Source organism: Coregonus clupeaformis, chromosome 19, assembly GCF_020615455.1.
Source record: "Coregonus clupeaformis isolate EN_2021a chromosome 19, ASM2061545v1, whole genome shotgun sequence".
Taxonomy (NCBI): domain Eukaryota; kingdom Metazoa; phylum Chordata; class Actinopteri; order Salmoniformes; family Salmonidae; genus Coregonus; species Coregonus clupeaformis.
In genome coordinates, this window is record NC_059210.1 from 32561849 (window position 1) to 32583893 (window position 22045).

General features: G+C 42.1%; 1 protein-coding gene across 3 annotated transcripts in view; it reads right to left on the minus strand.

Moving 5' to 3' along the window:
• Window positions 1-58: 58 nt before the first annotated feature.
• Window positions 59-22045, minus strand: part of LOC121531876 (enhancer of mRNA-decapping protein 4) — a 63507-nt gene continuing 41520 nt past the window's right edge. For all 3 annotated transcript variants that reach the window (XM_041837402.2, XM_041837403.2, XM_041837401.2), the window contains exons 20-29: window positions 18533-18676; window positions 18381-18438; window positions 18040-18223; window positions 13831-13986; window positions 12039-12154; window positions 11079-11244; window positions 10605-10791; window positions 9997-10216; window positions 9678-9841; window positions 59-2002 (exon numbers count right to left, since the gene is read on the minus strand). In XM_041837402.2, coding sequence (XP_041693336.1) covers window positions 1819-2002; window positions 9678-9841; window positions 9997-10216; window positions 10605-10791; window positions 11079-11244; window positions 12039-12154; window positions 13831-13986; window positions 18040-18223; window positions 18381-18438; window positions 18533-18676 — 1579 coding nt within the window. In that variant the 3' untranslated portion in view covers window positions 59-1818. The remainder of the gene's footprint in view (window positions 2003-9677; window positions 9842-9996; window positions 10217-10604; window positions 10792-11078; window positions 11245-12038; window positions 12155-13830; window positions 13987-18039; window positions 18224-18380; window positions 18439-18532; window positions 18677-22045) is intronic.

Consider the following 22045-nt stretch of genomic DNA (forward strand, 5'->3'; position numbering starts at 1 on the left):
CAACGTCAATGTGGTGTCCAATAGGCAACATGTGAAATAACGGGCACTATGCAATGCATTTAACCATTTTCATTTTTTATTCAAAAACGTTCAGGGTAAAATAAACGAGTGTAAAATATACAACATAATCCAAGCACAGGGAACAAAACACGATGGAAATTAAACGATCAAAATGTGTAATACACAAAACATGATTTCAAAGTTTTTTTTGCAAACTAGGAAAAAATATTATATATATTGTATAGCGTTTATGTACAATCTTACTATTATCAACATCCATGTCTGTGATGCTTGTTGCTTAACCCTGATCTTTATGAAACATAAGTAAAACTATCTAAGAGCACACTTCAGGTCAAAGAAATGCTATTCCAGATAAACATTTAGTTTAGTGAATAGAGAGCACGGAGTGAAAAAGGGGCCGTTTCCAGAAATGCAGACATGTAACTTTCAGTACAATAAAAGATGGATCATCAACCTACTCCTCCATGGACAGATTCATCCTCACTCTCAACCTTGTGGAGAAAATAGACATTACTGTCTGCTTTACATAGCTTTGTGGCTTGGTAATACAGATGGCTTATAACCTTGAAGATAGTAGTTTGCCTTTTTATGCATGGTTTCTCCAGAGCATACAGGCATGCCTAGCGTTTTGTCAATCAATCAGCAGCTGAAGATGACCTAGAAACTATATAGTGTTCACTGATGAAACTCAAATAACTGAAAAACTGGAGTTGGGAATCAACTTTCAACAAGTCCTGTTAAATAAATTGGAACGCCAAAGGTGCTTATCAAACCAACCACTACTACGGTAAAACAAAAACATAATTCTGGCCTGGTAAAATAAGCATGTCTCAGGACTAGTGTGCAGGACTGGCAAGAAACACCTCCAAGCTTAGTTCACAATGCCCTACGTCCCCCCTCATTCTACTTTAGGTCTAAGAAAGGAATCTTAAACCGATGACACCAGAACCTTCATAACAAGTTTCACGGGTCTGTACCTAAATAATTCAACCATTTTAACTTAGAAGACAAATAATACCTTTAAAAACATTAAGCCATGCTTCAAGTTTTGTTGAACTTTCCAACTAGACTGCAAGTTGCCAAGAAGAAACCATGCAAAAAATATGAATGTGATTGCATTCACACAAAGGGCTGCCCTCTAAAGAACAGAAGTAAATCAGGTTTATGAACATAATTTGGATATCCTGAAGCAAAAACAGAGCCAGTATAAGTAACAATAATTTGTTAGAAGCATTTTCTATGGAGTATAACTACTTCAATAAGTCTTCAAGCAAGTTTAGAAGTCCCTCAAAGCAAAAGAGCATTCTGAACTAAAGTCAGAACACTGGATTTAACAGAATGGTTGAATATACAGAAAACATAATACAACATAAAGGGCTCATCCATCTGTACCGACTGTCTACATTTAGGATAGGTATTTGTCAAACAGCCTCTATTATACAGGGAAAAGATAGAAATAAGATAATGGCAAGGTTCATAGAACTCATGAACAGGGGGTTTCCAACTGAGAAAAACTTTAAATCTACACAAGTCCAAAAACGGAAAACCCAGTCTGTTCTTGCCATTTCTACACGTAAAAATGAAAGCTAAAACAAAATGTTCAATTGCGATGTACAATGCATCAGAAAGGGCCGAGGGTACAGAAAGTGCAGCCATTATACATCATGCTCACATCTCTTTAAGTACAGCTCTGCTCCCCTCAGCACATCAATGAAATTCACTGCACCTTGTTCTAACTGTGTGGGAGCAGAACAGGGAAGCGAAGGGGCTCCATAATTGGGCACCAAAAGCACAGAACTAGTGATTGACCAGGCCCTGAAGCATCATCACCAGGCGCCGGGCTCTCTTGCTGAGAGGACTGTGTGGGTCCTGCTGCAGGAACTGGAACAGCTTCTGTCGGACCTGGGACAGCACCGCACTCATGTGGTCCCTCGTCACCGGATCACCATGGTCCAGGTTCATCACAGCATCCTCTAAGTAACTGATACAGACACAGAGAAGGTTACCGTGGGCATTTAGAAGACTCAAATCGTACCATTTAAGCCAATAGTGTTATTGGCTTGCACGTCCCGACAAAGTTGCCCTAATTACCTTGCAGCCGATGGCAAAGATTTGAATGGCTTGATTAAAACAGAGTAAACGCAGTGGAGTGACCCTGATCGCCCAGCAGCACTGTCCTGTTACCCTATCCAGATGGCTCAACCCAAATGCATCGCATCAGATTGTTCCAATTTTACATCTGACCCAATCCAATGCATTTAAAACCTCTAAGCACAGTTCTCAATGGTAATCTTGGGGCTTAAGAGCCATTAACCTCCCAATGCTCAAAGTGCCCAATTCCCCTCTAATTTCAGCAAAGCCCTACCCTTTTTTTATTTATTTTTTATTACTTGGACAACAGCCCAATCAGGTCTCTACTCTACTGAGACTGATATGCCCTTAAAAGCCCTTGCACAAAGTCACATTTTTGGTGAACATGAAATGTGCATGATATTAGATAATAAACATTCAAGAGCAGCACATCTGTTCTGTGATTTCTTGCACACCTGGTTCAAAACTGTTGCATTGCGACAGTCCTTAAAATTTGAGGTCAAAATAGGTTTATACAACAGATATTTCGTACCATGCATTAAAAAGGCATGGAGTGTTTGAAAAAGGCCCTTTATGTGTACAGCCTCAGCCACATAGACACAGATTCAGTCCCACAGATGGTGTAGAACTCTCAACAGCAGGCCAGTATCAGGCTGCTAGTTTTTAGGATGCAATTCAAACTGGATTAAGACTGATCATTTGAGCTCTTAAAGAGCAGTAAAGGGACTTGGCAGTGCATTGTCTGGACATGTTTTCATATTCATGGGCCTGTCATGTTCCCATAACACACATTTGTTACGTGGTCTAAACGGGTAAAAAGCATTACAGCTGCAGTTTGATACAGCTCAACATGGAGGAAATGTGACTAAGGTTTGTCAGTCAGTATGTTCCTTGTGGGAGGCTTGTAAAAGAGAGCACAAACCTGATTAAGACCAAACAAAACATTTAAATCTCAAGCTGCGATAGCTGGTTTATTACATCCAAGGTGTGTTTAAGAATTAACATCGATGTGTTTTGACATAAAGAACACCTGCTCCTTCCATGACAGACTGACCAGGTGAAAGCTACGATCCCTTATTGATGTCATTTGTTAAATCCACTTCAATCTGTGTAGATGAAGGGGATGAGACAGGTTAAAGAAGGATTTTTAAGCCTTGAGACAATTGAGACATGGATCGTGTATGTGTGCCATTCAGAGGGTAAATGGGCAAGACAAAATATTTAAGTGCCTTTGAACGGGGTATGGTAGTACAGTGGCTTGCGAAAGTATTCACCCCCCTTGGCATTTTTCCTATTTTGTTGCCTTACAACCTGGAATTAAAATTGATCTTTGGGGGGTTTGTATCATTTGATTTACACAACATGCCTACCACTTTGAAGATGCAAAATATGTTTTATTGTGAAACAAACAAGAAATAAGACAAAAAAAACAGAAAACTTGAGCGTGCATAACTATTCACCCCCCCATAGTCAATACTTTGTAGAGCCACCTTTTGCAGCAATTACAGTTGCAAGTCTCTTGGGGAATGTCTCTATAAGCTTGGCACATCTAGCCACTGGGATTTTTGCCCATTCTTCAAGGCAAAACTGCTCCAGCTCCTTCAAGTTGGATGGGTTCCGCTGGAGTACAGCAATCTTTAAGTCATACCACATATTCTCAATTGGATTGAGGTCTGGGCTTGACTAGGCCATTCCAAGACATTTAAATGTTTCCCCTTAAACCACTCCAATGTTGCTTTAACAGTATGCTTAGGGTCATTGTCCTGCTGGAAAGTGAACCTCCGTCCCAGTCTCAAATCTCTGGAAGACTGAAATAGGTTTCCCTCAAGAATTTCCCTGTATTTAGCGCCATCCATCATTCCTTCAAATTCTGACCAGTTTCCCAGTCCCTACCGATGAAAAACATCTCCTCAGTATGATGCTGCCACCACCATGCTTCACTGTGGGGACGGTGTTCTCGGGGTGATGAGAGGTGTTGGGTTTGCGCCAGACAGTGTTTTCCTTGATGGCCAAAAAGCTCAATTTTAGTCTCATCTGACCAGAGTACCTTCTTCCATATGTTTGGGGCGTCTCCCACATGCCTTTTGGCGAACACCAAACGTGTTTGCTTATTTTTTTCTTTAAGCAATGGCTTTTTTCTGGCCACTCTTCCGTAATGCCCAGCTCTGTGGAGTGTACGGCTTAAAGTGGTCCTATGGACAGATACTCCAATCTCCGCTGTGGAGCTTTGCAGCTCCTTCAGGGTTATCTTCGGTCTCTTTGTTGCCTCTGATTAATGCCCTCCTTGCCTGGTCCGTGAGTTTTGGTGGGCGGCCCTCTCTTGGCAGGTTTGTTGTGGTGCCATATTCTTTCCATTTTTTTAAATAATGGATTTAATGTTGCTCCTTGGGATGTTCAAAGTTTCTGATATTTTTTTATAACCCAACCCTGATCTGTACTTCTCCACAACTTTGTCTCTGACCTGTTTGGAGAGCTCCTTGGTCTTCATGGTGCCGCTTGCTTGGTGGTGCCCCTTGCTTAGTGGTGTTGCAGACTCTGGGGCCTTTCAGAACAGGTGTATATATACTGAGATCATATGACACTTAAATAAAGTCCACCTGTGTGCAATCTAACTAATTATGTGACTTTGAAGGTAATTGGTTGCACCAGATTTTATTTAGGGGCTTCATAGCAAAGGGGGTGAATACATATGCACGCACCACTTTTATGTTACTTATTTTTTTGAATTTTTTGAAACAAGTAATTTTTTTCATTTCACTTCACCAATTTTGACTATTTTGTGTATGTCTATTACATGAATCCAAATAAAAATCCATTTAAATTACAGGTTGTAATGCAACAAAATAGGAAAAACGCTAAGGGGGATGAATTTTTTTGCAAGGCACTGTAGGTGCGCACCGGTTTGCGTCAAGAACGGCAACGCTGCTGGGTTTTTCACGATCAACCGTTTCCCGTGTGTATCAATAATTGTCCACCACCGACTTCCGACGACGATGTGGCGAGGAGCAGCAGCTAACTAAAGAGGCTGTGTAGCTCCAACTATATTTTAACTAATTATTCAATGCCTAGCTACACATTTTGTTAACTAATTGTCCAAAATATCGGTTACATGGAAAAACAACTTCGAAACGCACAAAACCAGACACTTTTGACGAAAACCATGAAAATGTTGTCTCTACCTGCAGCTGCTGCTAGCAAGGAAAATGGCAGAGAACAGCCTGATGACCCAGTTCTAAATGAGATTTGCAAAATGAACAAAAATCTCAAAGAGAAGATGTGACTGAAATAAAACAAAGTGGGCGCACTGAAAACAAATGGACACTCTCGACAACCAAGTTACAAGTGCAGAAGAGAGGATATCAACCCTGGAGGACAAGAACACCCGCCTAAATGACACTGTTGAGAAAATGGAGACTGTGATTGAAAAACTTGAAGAACGACTTCAATACCAGGAAAATTACAGTCGGAGAAACACACTTCGGATCAGAAGGGTTCCCGAAATCCACATAAATACGGGAGATTGTGTGAAAGACATTTTACGCAACCTATTTGATAACACACCGGAGGATGTTAACAACATGATCATCGAGAGAACACATCGGACACCGACGACACTGCGCCCAGGACCAGCCCCACGCAACCCCGGCCTATCCTGGTGAAAATATTACGATACACCGACAGGGAGAAGGTCCGGCTCAGACCTAAAGAGCTCAGGATTTTTCACAGGAAAGGGTAAAATGTGGAGTTTTTCCCTGACTTTTCCAAGGAGGTTCAGGACTAGAGAAATGCGTTCACGGAGGTGAGGCATATGTGCATGAAACGGGGACTGAAATACTTGTTGCAATATCCTGCCGTGTTCTGGGTTACTGTGAGAGGATCACTACGTTGTTTCACAGACCCAAAGGAGGCAAAGAAGTGTGTCATGAACGTCAATGAGGCCGAACAATTTGAGTAGCGTGGAAGGCTATGGAAGATCTGCATGGTGGCAGTGGTTCATCACGGATAGACAACAATTTTTCTTTAAGGTGAGAGAACCTCATATGTTGTGACTAACAGTCTCATTGAGTGTTTATGCTACAAATGCTGCCTATAATTTATCTTTCTGGTTTACAGTTGACATCATTATAGTACTAGATTAAGCAGGAATATAGTCCAAGCATATATTTCTGTATTATGGTTATAGCGGGGATAAACATATATATTATACGTTTTCACTCTAACAACAGCAATAGTGGGTCAATATAGGCCATAACAGGCGTGTTTGTGCCATGCGTGATGAGCACAACCCAAAGTGTTAGTCAGTTTATTTTATTTTATCATTATTATGACCTATACCGGTCTCCCTTTTGTGTTTGACCTCACCTTACATCCCTGTCTTTTGGAATTAGACAGTTCATGTATCAGTCTACATGAGAAAGGTAATCTCTTCTCTTTGCGAGAATAATGATCAGCCTGTCTTTATTTTCAATGTTTTTGGTTGATCTATGTCATCTCTATGACATGTCATCTCTGTCATTTCTATATTTGGCGTTGGTAAAACGTTCTTATTCTAGTTGGAGCATCAGTGCTCGGAAGACCTCGGGACACTTCACACGGATGAAAGCCTGGTTTAGGGGGGAGGGAGATTTTTATTTTGTCTTTAAAAAATGTTGTACCGTGTGGGGTTGGGATATGTTTATGACATATTTGTTCTATGGGAAGTTAAGTGTTCTAGGTGGGGGGCATTACCAGTCATTCACTTTCATTGTATTCGCTAAGCAGTGGCTATCAGAAACGCATTGATTAAAAATATTCTAACGCTCGTCATGTTTTGGTAATAATATATTTACAACCTTTCAGATATGACCAATGTGATTAAAGTAACGTCGTAAAATGTGAAAGTATTAGGTTCATATTTAAAAAGACGTAAGGTATTGAATTATCTTAAACAAAAAAACTCAGACGTGATTCTGCTCCAAGAGACCCACCTGCTGGAAAGGGATGCTCCTAGGGTGGGAGACAGATGGGTGGGCAGTGCTTACCATAATACATTCAACCAAAAAAAGAGAGTTGTCTCTATTCTATTTTCCAAAAGTATACATGTTCAAGTGGAAAAAGAGTTTAAGGACAAAGAGGGACAAATCTTGATTTTACTTGTAAAGATTTCAGGACAAAACATAATATTGGGAAATATTTATGCTCCAAATGAGGAGGACACAGACTTCTTCCTTCAACTTAACAAAATAATACTGGATTTCGGTGATTTTCCTCTGGTACTAGGGGGGATTACAATCAGGTCCCTGATGCTTTTTTAGATAAATCCAAAACTGTTCTAACCAGGACCTCAAAAACTCAAGAAGCAATTAAAACACTGTGTAAAGATGCTGGTCTTTATGATATATGGAGATTGATCAATCCAACCGCTCGCGATTACACATTATTTTCAAATAGGCAAATCGTTTATTCACGCATCGACTACTTTCTGTCTCACACTCTCTCATAGGTAAAGTGGGTGCTTGCAGTGTGGGCACGATAGCTATGCTCCCATTGATCTGACTGTTGGAATAGGAGAAGAAAGAGAAAAATGTAAATGTTGGCGAATGAACACTAGCCTCTTACAGGACAAGGTGTTTTGTGAATTCCTTAACACACACATTAAGATATTCTTTGAAACAAACAATAGTGCAAAACAGGTACATGTCTGGGAAGCTTATATACGCAGAGTAATGCTTCAACGATCAGCTACTATTAAGAAACTAGATAAACAGAAAATGGAGAAACTTGAAACAGAGCTCAAAACGCTGGAGAGGGAATATTAGTCCAATCCTAACAACATTTCTCTGGTAATGCTGAAGAAAACCAAATACGAGCTGAATACTTTATTCAGTAAAAAAAGCTGAATATTCACTGTACAGGCTGAAGCAGAGATGGTATGAATCAGGTGAAAAGGCAGGAAAACTGTTGGCCAGACAATTGAAATCTAGAGAAACAGATCGGCAAGTATGTGGAATCAGAAATAAGACAGGCACGCTGATTACCAATCATAAAGAAATAAACAATTTATTTCAAGACTTCTATCAGGAACTTTATATTTCAGAAGGTCCTTTAGATATACAGAAAGAAGAGGCATTCTTTCAGAATTTGAACCTTCCTAAACTAACAGAGGAAGACAGGAATTGGCTCGACCGCCCTATTACTTTGGAGGAATTGACCGAAACTATAAGACAAGCACACAGTGGTAAAACTCCAGGGTTGGATGGGATACCCAGTGATTTCTATAAAAGGTTTGCAGAGCAGCTTAGCCCAGAAATATTGAAAACATTTAACACATCGATTGACACAGGTGAGCTCCCACCTTCTATGAGTGATCACCCTAATCCTCAAAAAGGGAAAGGATCCCCATGAGTGTGGGAGCTACCGTCCAATTTCTTTGATAAATTGTGATGGAAAGTTGTTTACAAAACTTCTGGCTATGAGGGTAAATCAAATCATTAAGAAATTCATAAATCCAGACCAGGTGGGATTTGTAAAAGCCAGAGCTTCATCTGATAATCTTAGACGCCTATTGCATGTCATCTGGAAGGCAAAGGATTTTGATACTTCAGTGCCAGCCTTATCCCAAGATGCAGTGAAAGCCTTTGATAGGGTGGGCTGGGACTACCTGCATTATACAATAAATACATTTGGATTTGGACAGGGCTTTCAGAATATTATTAAACTTATGTACAATGACCCCAAATCCATAGTAGTCACTAACGGACTACGAACATCTCCATTTTCTGTAGGACGAGGCACGAGACAAGGTGACTGTCCCTCGCCCCTCCTATTTATTCTAGCATTAGAACCATTAGCCGAAGCCATTAGGCAGCATCAGTCAATCAAAGGGGTTACTATGGGAGGTAGGGAGAATAAACTACTGCTTTATGCAGACGACATATTACTATTCATGTCAGACCCCCAACTCTCCATACCGCCTTTACTGGACCTTGTAAATGCATTCTCAGAGATATCGGGCTATAAAGTAAACTGGACCAAATCTGAAGTAATTCCCCTATCAAAACATTGTCTGAGAAATGACTTCCTCAACTGCAGGTTTCAATGGGTCCCTAAAAACTTGAGGTACCTGGGGATCGCTTTAAATCCTGGTCTAGACAACATGATTACTGAAAACCTTGACCCACTAACAAAATTCAACTCCAGTTTAAGAGCTGGGATAAGCTTCAAATCTCATTATGGGGTAGGATACAGGTTAAAAAGATGGTCATAGCTCCTAAACTGAATTACGTAATCAGCATGTTATCACTATCCATACCTGTCTATACTTTTAAATCCATAGACAAAATAATTACTGAGTTTATTTGGGCCGGTAAAAGGGACAAGATGAAACTAGCGAGAATACAGGCAAAGACTGAGAAGGGAGGATTAAAGCTCCCTAACATGCAATTCTATCAAGAAGCCTTTGTAGCTGCCCAAATAGGCTCTCTCTTTATTGAGAACTCAACTAGGCTAATTTGGGTGGATATGGAAGAGGAACTTAATGACATTCAGCCAACTTATAACATGTTCCTGTGGGTGCGCATGCGTACCTGATCTTGAGCTCCGAGCGTGTGGCCAGGTTAGTGGACAGCTGCTGTATGAGGGACAGCAGCACTGGCTGGATGAGGGGGCAGGGATGCTGGCCAAACACCTGCTGGGAGTCGATGGTCTCGCACACATACAGGACCAGGTTCAGGTCAGAGGCTGACAGGGCCTACAGAGGAGGGGGGTTGGAGGAGAAGAGACAGATCAGACACCACAGGTATCTTTAAATAATGCCCTCTGACATCCACCACGCATTGGACAGGAGAGGCTGTGATGGGATGAGTGGAAGTGTGTCAGGGAGGTAGAGTGGAGAAGGACTCACACCTGTTGGAAGGCCTGGTTGAGCTGTCCCTGCTGTAGCAGCTGCAGGATGCTGGCTTGCTGGGCCTGGTAGTCCAGGTGTGCGTTGGGGACGGGCGTGCCTGCAGCAGAGCGCATGGCCTGCATGATGCTGGAGTTCACAGCTACCTGCTGCTCCTTCATGGCCATGCTCACCTCACCCTTCACAATGCGCTGCACCTGGGTCAGGATCGAGTCCTGCAGGCTGGACACATGACCGAACAGGCACCGTTATATAACCAAAACATGGAAATGGTTGAAAATGTGTCAATACCTAAAAACAGACATTTTTGAAAGATCCAAAACACTTACAAAAAGTTATTCAGTCCCACCTAAAAATCTATAAACTCAAGCGTCATTAAATTAATTGCATCGCAAACTTTGTGGTTCAATTGAATTTATGTACTGAAATTAAGCCAAGATTAAGGTTTATTTGTTTCTACTCAACCAAATCCATTACACAGCCACTCAATATGGCAACCCAAACTGCTTTCTAAGGCATCTGTTCGGGATGTCTGATCAGTCTCTGGTTGCTTTATCAATCACTACAAATAAAAAAAAATAGTTTTCTGTCGGACGTTGGTTGGACTTACTTTCCCACCGTCATGTGGAGCTGGTGCTGGACCTCAGAGCGGACACTTGCTGTGATGGTGGTGGCCAGCTGATCCGTTGAGTTCTGGAACGTGTCAATCATCTGCTGCAGCTGGCCAATCATAGGATCCTGTGCTTCCTGCTCATGCTGCTTCCTGTTCTTCACATGGGTCTCCAGTTGCTGGATATCTATGAAGAAAACAAACAAACATCCTCAGTACGACACAGAAAGATCTGTCAGGCATATTCAGATGTGCTGTTAGCACAATATAAAATCAGCTGAATAAACAAATGTAACAAATGTTTATCAATACATACAAAGCCCACTGCTCTACTTGAAATAGACATTTGATAAATGCGACAAGCTAAAAATTAGGCTAAGTTCTTGACCTTACTCTCGTGGTACTGCATAAAGCTAAGAAACAGCCAGGAGTAGAAATGCTGAGGGTTAACAGTTAGTAATAGGATTGTCTTACACTCATGGGTACCCTGCTTGAAGCTATCATTGATCTGCTGGAACATAGACTGGCAGCCCCTCTCAAACACAGGCAGCACAATGCTCTGGAAAGCATCCTTGTAGGCAGCCTGGATAGGCCCCTGCATTGCCTCGGCAGCTGCCCGGCCGATAGCATCTGTGGTGTTCTGCACAGGAAGGGATCGAGGGATAACGAAGATGAATGTTTCAGGTAATTTTTATGTGTGCATTTTGACTGAAGAGTGAATAAGAGAGCACTGAATAAGTGAGCTATAGGACGACTACATTCCTTGATCCAATGACCAACACCTAGGCTCTAGAGCAGAGGTTACCAAACTTCTTGGGCCCAAGACCCCATTTTAATATTTAAAAGAATTGCGACCCCACCATGTGAATAAAGTGATGTAAACTGCCAATGTTTACTTTTTATTTGGTGCTATGACAGTATTTTACAAATCAGTCTGACAATATTTTTGACAGTATTTCAATCTTAAGTAAGTAACTGAAATGCTTCAGAAAAGTATTAGGAAGTTCAGGAAAACATCAATGAAGATCATCTGGCAGTACTTGTGTATGATCTTCTGTGTAGAAAAGAACATCATTGCTTTCAATCATTTTTTGCTGATTTGATGCTTGGTCCTGACCACTCTGTTCTAATGAGTCATGCAAATCTTGTGAGAGCCGTGGAAGGAAAGACGTGTGTGTTCCTGAGAGTCTTAGCTTCCAGAAAATTGGGTCATAATAGCTTATAGCCTCAAACGTTCAAAAGTTAGTCAAATTTGTCGGAAAAAAAACAAAAGCTAATAGCAGATATCAAAGTTTACTCACGTGACTGCGGTTCTATGAACTAAGCGCCGTATTACTATATATTTTATTTATCATCTCGCAATCCCATTTTCAACCCCTAGCTTGGGAAATGCTGCTCTAGAGAACATGATGATCTGAATTTGTTGCCACTAACCTTTGACTTCACGACTTTGCTAACGTTCTCCTTCAGTGCTGCCTCCACAGCTGTCAGCTTAGCAGCGATGGTGTTACTCATCTGGGCAGTAACAGGCTCCAGACTCTTGGTGATAGCTGTGAAGTCCAAACAGTTACCTCTCAATTATTCTACAGTCATGGTCAAAAGTTTTGAGAATGACACAAATATTAAATTTTCACAAAGTTTGCTGCCTCAGTTTTTATGATGGCAATTTGCATATACTCCAGAATGTTATGAAGAGTGATCCGATGAATTGCAATTAATTGCAAAGTCCCTCTTTGCCATGAAAATGAACTTAATCCCAAAAAAAATTCCACTGCATTTCAGCCCTGCCACAAAAGGACCAGCTGACATCATGTCAGTGATTCTCTCGTTAACACAGGTGAGAGTGTTGACGAGGACAAGGCTGGAGATCACTCTGTCATGCTGATTGAGTTAGAATAACAGACTGGAAGCTTTAAAAGGAGGGTGGTGCTTATTAATTATTATTATTCCTCTGTTAACCATGGTTACCTGCAAGGAAACACGTGCCGTCATCATTGCTTTGCACAAAAAGGATTCACAGGCAAGGATATTGCTGCTAGTAAGATTGCAAGTAAATCAACCATTTATCGGATCATCAAGAACTTCAAGGAGAGAGGTTCAATTGTTGTGAAGAAGGCTTCAGGGCGCCCATGAAAGTCCAGCAAGCGCCAGGACCGTCTCCTAAAGTTGATTCAGCTGCGGGATCGGAGCACCACCAGTGCAGAGCTTGCTCAGGAATGGCAGCAGGCAGGTGTGAGTGCATCTGCATGCACAGTGAGGTCAAAGACTTTTGGAGGATGGCCTGGTGTCAAGAAGGGCAGCGAGGAAGCCACTTCTCTCCAGGAAAAACATCAGGGACAGACTGATATTCTGCAAAAGGTACAGGGATTGGAATGCTGAGGACTGGGGTAAAGTCATTTTCTCTGATGAATCCCCTTTCCGATTGTTTGGGGCATCCGGAAAAAAGCTTGTCCGGAGAAGACAAGGTGAGCGCTACCATCAGTCCTGTGTCATGCCAACAGCAAAGCATCCTGAGACCATTCATGTGTGGGGTTGCTTCTCAGCCAAGGGAGTGGGATCACTCAAAATGTTGCCTAAGAACACAGCCATGAATAAAGAATGGTACCAACACATCCTCCGAGAGCAACTTCTCCCAACCTTCCAAGAACAGTTTGGTGACGAACAATGCCTTTTCCAGCATGATGGAGCACCTTGCCATACGGCAAAAGTGATAACTAAGTGGCTCGGGGAACAAAACATCAACATTTTGGGTCCATGGCCAGGAAACTCCCCAGACCTTAATCCCATTGAGAACTTGTGGTCAATCCTCAAGAGGCGGGTGGACAAACAAAAACCCACAAATTCTGACAAACTCCAAGCATTGATTATGCAAGAATGGGCTGCCATCAGTCAGGATGTGGCCCAGAAGTTAATTGACAGCATGCCAGGGCGGATTGCAGAGGTCTTGAAAAAGAAGAGTCAACACTGCAAATATTGACTCTTTGCATAAACTTAATGTAATTGTCATTAAAAGCCTTTGACACTTATGGAATGCTTGAAATTATACTTTAGTATACCATAGTAACATCTGACAAAAATATCTAAAAACACCGAAGCAGCAAACTTTGTGAAGACCAATACTTGTGTCATTCTCAAAACTTTTGACCACTACTGTGCACAGTTAAACACTTTTATTTGATAAAAAACATAGAATATGCTATAGGAAAAATGAAGGAAGTGTACTAACTGGGAGGAACAGTCTTCTTCATCTCCTCTCGGAGAGTCTTGTCCAGCCGGTTACAAAGGGTGTTACTGAGAGTTTGACCCAGCTGCTGGGAGAGATGCTCCTGGAGCTGCTGGTTACAGTTGTGTCCCTCTGCTAGGATTCTCTCCATTCTCCTCTCTGAGATTCAACGCTGGGTCAAGGATCAAACAGAGGAACTTGTGTGGTGGGTTGATGCAACAAAACAATGGTCTTAATTAAGCACCTTTCTAGAAGACAAAAGGTTATTGGTTCATTTGAATTGAAATCCATTTAAACTACAATATCTGCATTCATAACACTGCCCTATATATTGCAGTGATCACGGTTGGACGGTATCCAGATTTTCATACCTTCCTACCGTTCCTGTACCATACGGTATTACCGGCAGCACACACAAGGGAGTGGTATTTTCTTCCAAACCCAAAAAAGAAACTCAGCAAAAAAGAAACGTCCTCTCACTGTCAACTGCGTTTATTTTCAGCAAACTTAACATGTGTAAATATTTGTATGAACATAACAAGATTCATCAACAGACATAAACTGAACAAGTTCCACAGACATGTGACTAACAGAAATTGAATAATGTGTCCCTGAACAAAGAGGGGGTCAAAATCAAAAGTAACAGCCAGTATCTGGTGTGGCCACCAGCTGCATTAAGTACTGCAGTGCATCTCCTCCTCATGGACTGTACCAGATTTGCCAGTTCTTGCTGTGAGATGTTACCCCACTCTTCCACCAAGGCACCTGCAAGTTCCCAGACATTTCTGGGGGGAATGGCCCTAGCCCTCACCCTCCGATCCAACAGGTCCCAGATGTGCTCAATGGAATTGAGATCAGGGCTCTTCGCTGGCCATGGCAAAACACTGACATTCCTGTCTTGCAGGAAATCACGCACAGAACGAGCAGTGTGGCTGGTGGCATTGTCATGCTGGAGGGTCATGTCAGGATGAGCCTGCAGGAAGGGTACCACACGAGGAAGGAGGATGTCTTCCATGTAACGCACAGCGTTGAGATTGCCTGCAATGACAACAAGCTCAGTCCGATGATGCTGTGACACACCGCCCCAGACCATGACGGACCCTCCACCTCCAAATCGATCCCGCTCCAGAGTACAGGCCTCGGTGTAGCGCTCATTCCTTCGACGATAAATGCGAATCCGACCATCGCCCCTGGTGAGACAAAACCGTGACTCGTCAGTGAAGAGCACTTTTTGCCAGTCCTGTCTGGTCCAGCGACGGTGGGTTTGTGCCCATAGGCGACGTTGTTGCCGGTGATGTCTGTCTCAGCCTCTCTCAGCCTATTGAGGACAGTCTGAGCACTGATGGAGGGATTGTGCGTTCCTGGTGTAACTCGGGCAGTTGTTGTTGCCATCCTGTACCTGTCCCGCAGGTGTGATGTTCGGATGTACCGATCATGTGCAGATGTTGTTACACGTGGTCTGCCACTGCGAGGACGATCAGCTGTCCGTCCTGTCTCCCTGTAGCGCTGTCTTAGGCGTCTCACAGTACATTGCAATTTATTGCCCTGGCCACATCTGCAGTCCTCATGCCTCCTTGCAGCATGCCTAAGGCACGTTCACACAGATGAGCAGGGACCCTGGGAATCTTTCTTTTGGTGTTTTTCAGAGTCAGTAGAAAGGCCTCTTTAGTGTGCTAAGCTTTCATAACTGTGACCTTAATTGCCTACCGTCTGTAAGCTGTTAGTGTCTTAACGACCGTTCCACAGTTGCATGTTCATGAATTGTTTATGGTTCATTGAACAAGCATGGGAAACAGTGTTTAAACCCTTTACAATGAAGATCTGTGAAGTTATTTGGATTTTTACTAATTATCTTTGAAAGACAGGGTCCTGAAAAGGGGCAGTTTCTTTTTTTGCTGAGTATATATATCAATATATACAGTGAGGGGAAAAAAGTATTTGATCCCCTGCTGATTTTGTACATTTGCCCACTGACAAAGAAATGATCAGCCTATAATTTTAATGGTAGGTTTATTTGAACAGTGAGAGACAGAATAACAACAAAATAATCTAGAAAAACGCATGTCAAAAATGTTATATATTGATTTGCATTTAAATGAGGGAAATAAGTATTTGACCCCCTCTCAATCAGAAAGATTTCTGGCTCCCAGGTGTCTTTTATACAGGTAACGAGCTGAGATTAGGAGCACACTCTTAAAGGGAGTGCTCCTAATCTCAGTTTGTTACCTGTATAAAAGACCTGTCCACAGAAGCAATCAATCAATCAGATTCCAAACTCTCCACCATGGCCAAGACCAAAGAGCTTTCCAAGGATGTCAGGGACAAGATTGTAGACCTACACAAGGCTGGAATGGGCTACAAGACCATCGCCAAGCAGCTTGGTGAGAAGGTGACAACAGTTGGTGCGATTATTCGCAAATGGAAGAAACACAAAATAACTGTCAATCTCCCTCGGCCTGGGGCTCCATGCAAGATCTCGCCTCGTGGAGTTGCAATGATCATGAGAACGGTGAGGAATCAGCCCAGAACTACACAGGAGGATCTTGTCAATGATCTCAAGGCAGCTGGGACCATAGCCACCAAGAAAACAATTGGTAACACACTACGCCGTGAAGGGCTGAAATCCTGCAGTGCCCGCAAGGTCCCCCTGCTCAAGAAAGCACATATACAGGGCCGTCTGAAGTTTGCCAATGAACATCTGAATGATTCAGAGGAGAACTGGGTGAAAGTGATGTGGTCAGATGAGACCAAAATCAAGCTCTTTGGCATCAAGTCAACTCGCCGTGTTTGGAGGAGGAGGAATGCTGCCTATGACCCTAAGAACACCATCCCCACCGTCAAACATGGAGGTGGAAACATTATGCTTTGGGGGTGTTTTTCTGCTAAGGGGACAGGACCACTTCACCGCATCAAAGGGACGATGGACGGGGCCATGTACCGTCAAATCTTGGGTGAGACCCTCCTTCCCTCAGCCAGGGCATTGAAAATGGGTCGTGGATGGGTATTCCAGCTTGACAATGACCCAAAACACACGGCCAAGGCAACAAAGGAGTGGCTCAAGAAGAAGCACATTAAGGTCCTGGAGTGGCCTAACCTAATCAGTGGAGGGAGCTGAAGGTTTGAGTTGCCAAACGTCATCCTCAAAACCTTATTGACTTGGAGAATATCTGCAAAGAGGAGTGGAACAAAATCCCTCCTGAGATGTGTGCAAACCTGGTGGCCAACTACACGAAACGTCTGATCTCTGTGATTGCCAACAAGGGTTTTTCCACCAAGTACTAAGTCATGTTTTGCAGAGGGGTCAAATACTTATTTCCCTCATTAAAATGCAAATCAATTTATAACATTTTTGACATGTGTTTTGCTGTATTTTGTTGTTGTTATTCTGTCTCTCACTGTTCAAATAAACCTACCATTAACATTATAGACTGATCATGTCTTTGTCAGTGGGCAAACGTACAAAATCAGCAGGGGATCAAATACTTTTTTCCCCTCACTGTATGTAAACAATTATGCTAACAAAGTACTAACGAATTCCCATAGCGGATGCTAGATAAATGCTAACAAGCGCGAGCGAACATAAACAATTTGCAAGAACAGACCCTCCAGCTCAAAGTCGCACAACTATCTCAAAAGGTTTGCTGCAAAACACAAAACAAATAGTAGACAGCAAGGATCTTGATCTAGGAGGGGCTTGATTGTGTCTGGTGTAACCAAGAAGCTTGATCTTGCAAGCTATCCACTTAGCTAGCAAGTTAGCTAAACAAATGCATAGCTTGAGCCCTGAGCTGCAGAGAATGTATTAGATAGCTAAACTTAGTTATAAAATATTTAGCTGGCAGTAGTGAATTTGAAGTGTAACTTGATCACCTCTCTTGAGCTGCACAACAGTGGATTGTCACGTCACGAAAGCCTCCGTTTGCTCCTTGTCGTGTGCTCTTTGTAAACAAAGCAGCTGCTTTGGGGAACGGCTTCATTATAAAACAAATATGAATGAGGCAAAATGAAGAATACAATCTGCTTGATCTATTAACCTAGTGCACAAGTTGACTGCAGGCATTTATTTGAAAATCATGCCGTGGGTATATCAAAATTCCCCGGTATACCGCCCAAGCCTCTCATATACCAAACTACATCATTTTTGATGGTACCAGAAGAAAGGGAGGTCTAGGAGTTATTTTAATTTGTAACATATCCCAGTTGTAAGGATACGTTCGTGCTCCTGCTGGCTGACCATGACGTGCTCTACATGGGCTAAGACAGAGCTCTGCACGGCGTCCATGTGGCCTGTCACTCTCTGCAGCAGTTCCAGCTGACTCTGACGGAGCTCCGCTAGCTCCCTCTGCTGGTTACGCAGCAAAATCAGCAGCTCTTCCTGCACGTCTGGGTTAATCTGCTACAGGTCACATCAGATAAGAGATAAGAGTGTCTGCTAAATGACTCAAATGTAAACAAATGGTATTGCTGAAAATACATGTATAATGGATGTAAATGTATACATCCTGGTGCCAGCATCATAATCACAACTCAAAGAAACAGCCATGATTACTTACCTGATGTTGATGCTCAGGCTGCCTGGACTGAGAGGCATGAGAGGCATGAGATGCATCCCTGAAAAGAGAGAAGGCAAAGAGGCCATTAGACACTGAAGTAAAATAACAGAAAATGTTTATCATGACAGTTACCACAGAATGTTATCACCCACCCGTCGTCTTTTTTACTCTTCCTCTTGAGTTTAGGGGAGCCTCTGGGAGAACTCTTCCACTCCTTCACTGGCAGTCTTTGAGACGACCTGACCCCACAGTTCCCTGAAGACGATGCTAGACTGGCTACCTCATCATCATGGTCACTGTGTTACAGAACATCTTTGCATTGTAATTTCAGAAAATGTCCTTAATATGTCTGGCGCTAATAGTGGAATGATGGTGTTTCACAGTATTACTTACCCGCCAGTGTTGTGATTGGATGTGATATTCGCCTATTAATAATACGCCAGAGTGGCATCTGTTGTCAAACTGGGAAAGCTGTTTTGACTTAGTGACTGTGTTATCTAGTGGACATTTCCTGGTTGCAAAAATTCAACACTGTTCGCTCAATTTCAGTTTGTGAGAAAACAAGCACTGAATAGTGTAGTCAATCATTGTACCATCAAAATCACTATGAAATATATTTCCAATAAGAAATAATATTGTTTTTACAGCTGTTTGAAGCTGGTGGATCAAAACTTCAAACAGCGGTTTTGGTCCACCAGCTTCAAACTAGGGCTGACCCCATTTAGTCGACTAGTCGATTGTTTGGTTGATAGGCTGTTGGTCGACCAAGATTTAGTTGAGCAGTAGCAAATAAATAAAAAAGTATAAATCATGGTGTACAAGACACCTGTCTGATTCGTGCCTGTCTGAGTGGAATGATCCATTGTTGAGGCCATGGGGATGGCACAGTCCATCAGTCTATGACATTTGCTACTGAAATTGTATATAGTTATATTATGTAAGAACAATGGCGCAACACAAATAAAAATAATATTTTATAACAAATGTGCTTTCTCCCGCATTAGATAGTGCTCGCTGTCCACGGTTCTGAAACACATCAGTGCGCTGTTGAATTGGCGCCTTTTCCTAGACCATGTTGCTATGGACATAATAGCAAAGTTGACCAGCATATTGGTGTTGAGAACAACGCGGCAGAGGCAGCAGCTGTGTTAGGAGATGAGAAAACTGCCCTTGCCTTAAGTGTCTAAGAAAAGTGAGGAGAGGAAACCCCAACTTAATTAGACCTATAATCAATAGCCTAACTGTTAAATGTGCCTGGCTTTAGAAATCATCCATATATATATACACAGTGGGGGGAAAAAGTATTTAGTCAGCCACCAATTGTGCAAGTTCTCCCACTTAAAAAGATGAGAGGCCTGTAATTTTCATCATAGGTACACGTCAACTATGACAGACAAATTGAGAAAAAAAAATCCAGAAAATCACATTGTAGGATTTTTTATGAATTTATTTGCAAATTATGGTGGAAAATAAGTATTTGGTGACCTACAAACAAGCAAGATTTCTGGCTCTCACAGACCTGTAACAACTTCTTTAAGAGGCTCCTCTGTCCTCCACTCGTTACCTGTATTAATGGCACCTGTTTGAACTTGTTATCAGTATAAAAGACACCTGTCCACAACCTCAAACAGTCACACTCCAAACTCCACTATGGCCAAGACCAAAGAGCTGTCAAAGGACACCAGAAACAAAATTGTAGACCTGCACCAGGCTGGGAAGACTGAATCTGCAATAGGTAAGCAGCTTGGTTTGAAGAAATCAACTGTGGGAGCAATTATTAGGAAATGGAAGACATATAAGACCACTGATAATCTCCCTCGATCTGGGGCTCCACGCAAGATCTCACCCGTGGGGTCAAAATGATCACAAGAACGGTGAGCAAAAATCCCAGAACCACACGGGGGGACCTAGTGAATGACCTGCAGAGAGCTGGGACCAAAGTAACAAAGCCTACCATCAGTAACTCACTACGCCGCCAGGGCCTCAAATCCTGCAGTGCCAGACGTGTCCCCCTGCTTAAGCCAGTACATGTCCAGGCCCGTCTGAAGTTTGCTAGAGTGCATTTGGATGATCCAGAAGAGGTTTGGGAGAATGTCATATGGTCAGATGAAACCAAAATAGAACTTTTTGGTAAAAACTCAACTCGTCGTGTTTGGAGGACAAAGAATGCTGAGTTGCATCCAAAGAACACCATACCTACTGTGAAGCATGGGGGTGGAAACATCATGCTTTGGGGCTGTTTTTCTGCAAAGGGACCAGGACGACTGATCCGTGTAAAGGAAAGAATGAATGGGGCCATGTATATTGAGATTTTGAGTGAAAACCTCCTTCCATCAGCAAGGGCATTGAAGATGAAACGTGGCTGGGTCTTTCAGCATGACAATGATCCCAAACACACCGCCCGGGCAACGAAGGAGTGGCTTCGTAAGAAGCATTTCAAGGTTCTGGAGTGGCCTAGCCAGTCTCCAGATCTCAACCCCATAGAAAATCTTTGGAGGGAGTTGAAAGTCCGTGTTGCCCAGCGACAGCCCCAAAACGTCACTGCTCTAGAGGAGATCTGCATGGAGGAATAGGCCAAAATACCAGCAACAGTGTGTGAAAACTTACAGAAAACGTTTGACCTGTGTCATTGCCAACAAAGGGTATATAACAAACTATTGAGAAACTTTTGTTATTGACCAAATACTTATTTTCCACCATAATTTGCAAATAAATTAATTAAAAATCCTACTTTTCTCATTTTGTCTGTCATAGTTGACGTGTACCTATGATGAAAATTACAGGCCTCTCTCATCTTTTTAAGTGGGAGAACTTGCTGCTTCTGTTGCCTTTTTGAGTGTTTGTTTAATAGCCTACTGATTCCGTGAGCACCAAGCCTCAGGCAACCACAACATGTCAGATAAACAATTCCACAAATTCAGCTTTTTAAAATCTTTGCTATGCTGTAATAAAGGCTTTCCACTTTTTTGCGTTAGACCAGGCTCTCTGGTATTATTTATTTTGTGTTGTTTACACGGTTCCAAATTGTCCCAAAAAGTATATTTATAATAATAACAACCCTCCTTTTTCTTTGATCTCCTTATTATTACAATTATGATCATCATTATAATAATAAGTAATGTCATTATCATTAACAGGCTTAGTAGTATAGCCACCATCGAGCTGTAGGCTTAAGAGCGCATCTTGTTTGGTCTTAAAACAGTAACTTAGGCCTATATTTCAATACTTATATAATTTATTTGTTCATGTCATCACACAGCATAGGAGTCATTCATGATTTGAAATGCAATCAAGCATTTTTATTTTAAAATAAATAAAGCGACCACTGAATAATTTGCGTAAACAATAAATAGGCTTAAATTGTTCCATTTCGGAAATTGCATTCACGAATGAATGCGACTGTTTTTAGTCTTTGCTGTAATAAAGGCTTTACAAAAAAACATTACAACAGATTCTCTGGTACACTTATAATTTATTGAGTTGTTTATATTGTTACAAACGGTCAGAAAACATATATTGTAATCTAACACCTGTTTGGCATACATAATATGCACACAGCGCTTGCTCCTTACCTTATTTTTCTTGATCTCCAGTATTTTCCACAACTAGCCTAATTTCTTTACCTCCGGCGCAACCAGTAAACATTCCCATGTGTCGAGTTTATT